This window comes from Syzygium oleosum, unplaced genomic scaffold (assembly GCF_021117445.2).
Source record: "Syzygium oleosum isolate NSW1041296 unplaced genomic scaffold, Sole_v2.1 Sole_v2.20, whole genome shotgun sequence".
NCBI classification, from domain to species: domain Eukaryota; kingdom Viridiplantae; phylum Streptophyta; class Magnoliopsida; order Myrtales; family Myrtaceae; genus Syzygium; species Syzygium oleosum.
The window spans coordinates 6,314,366-6,322,031 of record NW_026607504.1 but is presented as its reverse complement, the minus strand read 5'-3'; the positions used below and the strand labels follow the sequence as shown (position 1 = coordinate 6,322,031).

The window sequence follows — 7,666 nt, the reverse complement described above, 5'->3', positions numbered from 1 at the left end:
AGTATGGGAATACCCTTAAGATTGGGTCAATCCCGAGATAAATATAACTTGAATTGATGAATAGAATATTGTTCGGTCTCCTAATAAGATGGTCTCAAATTTTGTTAAGCACTTTGATAACTATATGCTTGTGATTGCTTTAATGTGTGTGTATGTACAGATTGATAGACAAATATATCATTGAACAACCCTTCACTGCTGGCATAATTTATTGAGGCATTAAGGGATTTTTAGCTCGTGAGCTAGAAGATACCCATTGGAATCCCACCAATTACGTGCAAATTGCTTTGCGTTGAGACTACCTACACGCACCGGAGGTTTGGATTGACCGGTTTATGGGGCTTGCAGTGTCATCCGTGACTTTCCAAATATTTAGGTCTCCACACCCCAGCCCCTATCTCATCCAAAAAAAAGTTTGAACTTGTTTACCAAAATGTTGCTCAGATTGAAATCAACACCCTCAACTTTGAGTATGTGATCCTCTCGTGATCGTTGGGAGTGACATGCACAAAGAGGTAGTCTTCCATTCGGATGATTTACAAGAATTACTATTTTTTGGGTACATGCTCACAAAGGATTAATAAATATCGAAAGATTGCCCCATAGTGCTCATAGTTAGATCGAATCAATCACAGTACAAGAACAAACCTATGTCGAGTAATTAATCTAATATGAGCCTCGCAATTATTTTCAACCGTCTCCAGACTAGCTTTGATTGGCGCAATCAGTCTTAAAAATGGGTTTAAGGTAAGATCATCCCCAATTCTTAATAGTCCACCAATCAATCAACTTTGTCAATTTTTTTCCAAAAAGATACGCAACAGTTATGTAGGACTGTAGGAGAGGACATCTATCCATCCTGCCGAAAGCTGCCTAGCCAATCAAACCTGTATAAAAACAGTTCAAACATTATATAAAGCACCTTTCTGACTTGTGAATCTTTTCATGTTATGTAAGTTTCACTTTCTGAATCGATCCCATGCACAATCCATGAGTAGAAGATCATAAAAAGAGAATCGCTCGGCGTTTGTAGGAACAAGGTTAGGGATTATAGTGTTGCGAGAATCAATTAACTCTCCCCCTACTGCTCAAGATCTTCGAGAATCCGACTAATCTTCACCGAGTGTGATAAGTCGCTCTTTACGGTTCGCTTCTAGATAATTAGTGAAGTTTGCAAGTCCGAGCACCGAATGGAACATGGGCCTGGAAAATACAAGGGCGTCTTTATTACTACAGAACAATTCTTTAAGTTAAATGTAACTTTCTTCACTCTTGTCTGGCTCTCCTTTTGAGCCGCTACCAGTGATGGTCCTAAACTTCCGGAAAAATATGTAAATGATTCAAGATGTTTCCTAGGGTTTCATGAGCAATATGCTCATGGGTAATAAAAAGGAACAATGAATCATCATCATGGAAGAAGCTATGAACTCCAAATAGAACAGAATAAACTCCAATCTCTTGAATCTTTATGCTTTCTTATGGAAACCCTATAGAATTTACGCTAATCATTTTTCATAAAGTTGAAGGTACATGGCTTTTGGGAGATAATTTTTATTGGTTCATTGAACCATTGCTAGCTTCAGCCTTCATCCAATTTGGCAACAGGAAGAGAGTCTTGAGTCCCCATTTGGACACAGAGGAGAGGTCATACATATGGTTCATGACAAAACAGCACATGATAATCATGTATTACCATAGCTAACCCTAATCTTATCTAATCCCATGAAAACCTGGCTAAAAACACCAATCAATCTCCGGTCCTATGCACAATTGTGTCACATACCTCCATCACCTCCTTCTAAAAACACCAATCAATCTCCGGTCCTATGCACAATTTGTGTCACATACCTCCATCACCTCCTTCTTGGCCATCTCCAACATGGCCATTACTCCAAGCATGATGATGATAATACCCTCCACAGTTCTGATCGAAACCACCATCTCCATAACCTTGAACCATATTGTTATTATTATTCCTCCTCCGATGGTGCACCGGCCTAGACACCGTGCTTGGTATCTCGCGACAGGTGTACTGGATGAGATCAGCGTTCGTCGCGTCCAACTCCTTTTGGAGCCTGATGACCTGCCTTTGGAGCACTGATATCGCCCCCACGCACCCATAAACCGGGTCTTTGAGCCTCGCCTCAGCCTCGTAGGCGAGGGAATTGACAGTGTCCTCTCTCTGGTGGGGGAGGACCTCATTGAGGAGCTTGCTCACGTTGCTCGCCCCGAATATCTTGTGGACATTGGCGAACTTCTGGGGCTCCTCGGGAGGGAAGTAGGGCGCAAAGATGCAATCCGGCAGGCACTTTCTCCTCAAGAACTTGCAAGCAGCGCACGGAGAGCTAGAGTAACTAGATGATGAAGCCATAGACAACAGTCTCACCGGACACTGCAACAAAAGACCAAACTTTTGGAGTCTTCGCTTTGCGTAGAGATACCCATAGAAGTCATACCATGGGTCATGAACAAACCTGTGCGTGTGTGTGAATTGATAATTATTTGAGGATGCTTGTGTTTAGTCATAGTCTATGAATTGACATGTTGAAAACAGACAAAAGTTGTGTCCAATAGTTCATGTGCATACCTGAATTACAAACGGCTGTTTGTAGGAAACATATCTACATAGTCATAATATACAAAATTGCCAAGATAGAAAACAAACAGAATCGTGTCAGATCCATGTGAATTTTGAAAAATAGAATGGACGGCAACCTTATCTTAAGTTTTGAAAAAGGACATTTGCATGACGATTTGAAGCAGTGTAAAGCCTGGTCTTGCTTATTCGTTCCTCAACAATTTTTTTTATATAAAACTTGGCACCCTCGAACAAATTGTTAACTATCTTAACATATTTTCAAAGGTTGGATTTAGCGAGTCTTTAACTGATACTAAATCAGATGCATGTTTTTATATCATACGATCTTGCATGATTGCTTACATAGCTGCTGAATTGCACCTTATTCTCTGAAACTTCAAAGATCTCTCTCTCTCTCTCTCTCTCTCTCTCTCTCTCTCTCTCTCTCTCTCTCTCTCTCTCTCTCTCTCTCTCTCTCTCCACCTGCTAACTTGTCTTTCTTGAATTTGAACTTACAGGGGTGACTTTTGTGCCATTTTTAATCATCAAGACAATATATATGTGAACCGCAAACCCATGAAGATCCAGACTTGGAAGACTTCCTTAAAAATTCTCTGTCTCCCTCTCCCTCTCCCTCTCCAGCCCCACCCCAGGAACTAAAACTAGAAGGCGCCGATCATTGTTCCTCCCACTCATTTCTTATTCTGTACTTCAAGAAAATTCATTTTTCAAAATATTGCATCATATAAAATATTCTCAGTAGGAATTCACCATCTTAAGCATAGATTGATAAAGAAAAATTATATCCACCATGGTATAATTCCATCATGGTATAATTGAGACATATAAGCTCTAGCAAAAGAAGATGAGAGAGAGAATCTTTGCTCACCTGTTCCATCACTAGGTTTTTTTCATGGTCAAGAACAAAAAAGAAAAGGAACATAAAAACCATTACCTTTCTTTTTTGCTCTCTCTCTCTCTCTCTCTCTTTATCTCTGAGTGAGCTCTTTCAGGATCTGCTGTTTGATCCTTCCGAGGATGAACGAGAATATGTCACAGGACCATTGGAACATGCGGGGTTGGAATTTAATATATTCCTTGAATCAATTATGGCAGAGAGGATATGACTGTGAGAATTCAATGAGGATGAAGGGAAAGAAACCCTATTTTGGTGCAGAAGGAGACAGAGAGATCTGAAAAAAAGCACGGTTTTAACAAAAGGTGGGGGGTAGAGAGAGAGAGAGAGAGAGAGAGAGAGAGAGAGAGAGAGGCAAAAGCGTGTAGACAAAAGGGCATTTAGTGAATGGGGTTGGAGGGAGGAATTTGGAAAGCAGAAGACAAAATTGTGATAAATTCAAAAACTTATAATAGTCAAGGTATTAAGATTAATTTACAAAACTTTAGTATATTAAGTTGTGTGACAAACTTTCGAAAATGTTTGAATACGGGCCAGCTCATTTGATTGATCAGTTACGCAAGTTTGTCATATCACTTACTAAATAAAATTTTTAAGATAATCTTAATATCTTTGACGTTTCTCGTCAAGGAATATATGCCGGAAAAAAAAAGTGTTGACTATGACACTGCACGTTTTAATTATTGGTTTTCATTGTCCAATAACATCTGGCGAAGGGACTTGAAACTTGCCCTGCTCAATCACTTGCTTCACACTCATGCCTGTATATATTTTACTTCTGTTATGAAGGTGATGGTGATACTTCACCAGCTATAACATTTATTCATTAAGCAAACATTTGCAGGGATTTATATGATTTTTTTATTTTTCTGCGGATAGATTACTTCATCATATATTCCACTAAGATATGAAATGAGCAGTGTATACCTAATATCTAGAATCAAATAGCTATCTCAAAACATTAGCTTAACTATGTGAAATAATATCTACAAACGCTTGAACATTCCAAGATTTTAAATTCCAAGATTTTAAACAGCTTGACTTAAGCAGATACCTGTGAGACGGAAGTCGACGATCGAGCAAACTAACTTTGCTTGTCCCTCACTCGGATTAAAAAAGGGACCTCAACCACCAATTGATCAGCAAAAAATGTCTGTATCATTAGTTTCACTTTGATGCCACATATTTATTATGCAGAATTTTGAAGTTATCATTTAAAGCTAGCTATTATGTGTAATGAGTAATGACCACCATCGAGTCGGCACAACATCAAGGTTCTCGACACGAGAGAAGTTATGTTAGGTTATGTCGACGGGGAATTGCATTAGCAACCAGGAATTATGTTAGTAACCATTCAACTAGGTCTTCTATTACTTCGGATGCATTGATTAAAAAACCAAAAAAAGAGAGAATAATTTGAATGAGGGGGAGAAAACACTTAATCATAAAGTTTGACACAACTTGTAAAGCGAAAAGTGATTTTAACACACTACTGTATCTAGGAACATTATTACTCTGGTGATAGCTAGATGCCCCTCATCCATCCATGTATCTAAAGAAACCAAAAATTGTATATAGCAACAAAACAAAGCAGCAGCAGCAAGCATCCTGTCCTCATCAGCCTCTGCAAACTGTAATTGTTCTCAATCAGTTAGCATGAATGATTGTGTCTCACTACAGTAAAGCTGTGTACTATTGAATTTCAGTTGAACAGTGCGGTGTCTTGAGCATGGATCGTTGGAGTGTAGTGCAGACAAAGTAGGCTTAGGACAGTGACCACGAGAATGCCCCGAATTCTAATGCAGTAGCCTTTGGGGTCACTCTCACACTGTCCTGTCGTCTCTTCAGATTCCACAGAGTCTCTTCGTTCTTTGTTTCTTTGTTTCGTGTCACTTCGTACGTACTCAAAATAATTGTCCGACCAAGAAGAAAACTTGGTCAGACCCAGTTTTGAAGGTACGACATACACATGCTCAGTGAGAGAGAGAGAGAGAGAGAGAGAATCTTGTTGAATTCAAAGGCCAAGGCTTTTTGAACGATTTCAAGAATTATATTGGTTGTCTTTTTTTTATGGTTATTTTTACAGTTATTATATTTGCGGAATAAGTTGGAGAGAAAAGCCAGTGAATTATATATGAAAAGGAGTACGAGAGATATGTGCGATCGGCGTGCGTTTTGGGTAGGGCCTTTTCTTGAAGCTTTTGAAGATCCCCTTCAATCATCGATCAAGATGAAGATGCTTTGCTCATGACCATATAATGACTGACATATACAAATGATCAATAGATGATTCTGTGATGTATTTTACCTATGCTACCCTATAACCTGTCACTTTAGACTTGGTCCCCAAATGACGGCCCCAAAAAAAAAAATTCTTGGTCCCTAAAGACAACTGTTGTGACTGGTTTATGTAACGTTTGCATTATTATGAACACAAGTTATATATGCCCCGATAAGTGTCGAGGTTGGTCATGATAACTTCTTAATAGCATATGTATTTGAGGTTGAACTTGGAGTTCTCTTAAGGCAGTTAAGTTGAGTGAACTCTCTTGTGAGATTACCGCTGAACCCCATGTAAAATAGATGGGCCATTGAGATTGCATTTTGCAGGTGGCGTGTTACGATAATAGGGAATAATTGGGAGAAGTAATAAATAAGTTATATATATATATATATATATATATATATATCAATGTAACATCTCAACTAGGTTCGCTGCGGATCATATGTCGAAAATGAAGCCCATGGGCTTGGTTTAAGTGTTTAAGGAAGATATGACTAATGTATGTGCAAATTAGGTGTGCAACACAAGTTTACTGTGCCAAGTTACAAATAATTCCATGTCTATCTAGCCAATCAGACCAATGGGAAATTTCATAAGTGCAGGATTACTTATCTAAGATGAGCATCCTCGTCCTTACTAGGAAATAAGTTTGCATGTGTTTATGATGGATTCATTATGTCATTTACCCTAGAGTTCTTTATAATACCCCTTATAATGGGTGCATATGAACTTTCTCCCCCTAAAGGACCTGTGGGTGCATATGATTGATCATATATCACTTGAAACAATAGTATTTTTGCAGGACTTGGCCAGGTACTTCCCCACCATGGTGCATGAATATGCTTTTCTTAACCTTCCAAGTTCAGACAGGTGTCTTCATATTAGGTAAAAGCGATCAAAAAAACTTCATTGTTTATTTCTCTAGGGCATCTAAGACCACCTTCGGAACAAAAATAAAGCGGAACTTTCATTTGACGTTTCAGCTGAAGGAGCATCAACTCTTGTTATTCCTGCAATGAGAATGCAATCTCTCCCAATCAAAGATGGTGGCATTATGGAGATAAAGGGGAACAAATAACTTAAATTAAGCCCAATAAAACCTGCCCTAATGATTGGGGATGCCCTTAATTATTGCTTGGTGATAGATACGATGCCATTTTAAATGTGTATGCAGACATTGGACATCATGCACTGTTCTTTTTTAAGTGATATTGGTAGTGAGACTTTAGTTTGCAAAATCAATCCATAAAGTCATGAGGCCTTGAGTATAAGTATATATTTATGCAAGTGTATCATATTCAAGCGTTCAACATAATGTTCAAAGAACATTAACGATACTCGTTTTCCGGGAAAATTACCAAAAAAGTCCTAAACCTTTTGCAATTGTGCTAATTCAGTCCTAAACCTTTTTTTTTTTGCCAATTCAGTCCTAAACCTTTTGCAATTGTGCCAATTCAGTCCATCTGGCAACTTTTGGCCGGTCGGCGCTGACGTGGCCGCCGGCCGGCTGACGTGGCGCCAGCCGGCGTCTACGTGGCAATTTTTAATAATTTTTTTATTATTTTTCGAAAAAAAAAATTTCTCTTTCTTTTTTTTTTTCGCCTATCTTCTTCCCCGGTCGCCGGTCCGGCGACCGGCGAGAGGCTAAGGCCGGCGAGGTCCACCTCGCCATGGGCGAGGCGAGCTCGACCGGCGAGGGCGCCGCCATCGCCGGCGAGGTCAACCTTGCACGGGCGACGGCGAGGCTCGACCTCACTGTGATCCGGGTGAGGCCTCGCCTCGCATGACGACGGCGAGGCCGACCTCGCCATGACCGGGCGAGGCCGCCCGGATCCGGCGAGACCTCGCCGTCGCCAAGCCCGGCCTCTCCGTCGCCGAGCAAGGTCGA

The 7,666-nt window shown here is 40.0% G+C and overlaps 1 protein-coding gene across 4 annotated transcripts; it reads right to left on the bottom strand.

The window, feature by feature from the left end:
• Positions 1–521: 521 nt before the first annotated feature.
• On the bottom strand, positions 522–3,881 carry LOC115665719 (LOB domain-containing protein 25-like). Of its 4 annotated transcripts, XM_056320253.1 has the most exons (4): positions 3,534–3,877; positions 2,588–2,621; positions 1,849–2,474; positions 522–887 (listed from the first exon to the last, which is right to left on the bottom strand). In XM_056320253.1, exons 3-4 carry the CDS (start codon positions 2,369–2,371, stop codon positions 874–876), a joined length of 537 nt encoding a protein of 178 aa, XP_056176228.1. In that variant the 5' UTR covers positions 2,372–2,474; positions 2,588–2,621; positions 3,534–3,877; the 3' UTR covers positions 522–873. The 4 variants fall into 4 exon arrangements, with proteins under 4 accessions (XP_056176228.1, XP_030443421.2, XP_056176227.1 ...); XM_030587561.2 differs by lacking the exon at positions 2,588–2,621 and having other exon boundaries at positions 1,849–2,392; positions 3,468–3,881; XM_056320252.1 differs by lacking the exon at positions 2,588–2,621.
• Positions 3,882–7,666: the final 3,785 nt, after the last annotated feature.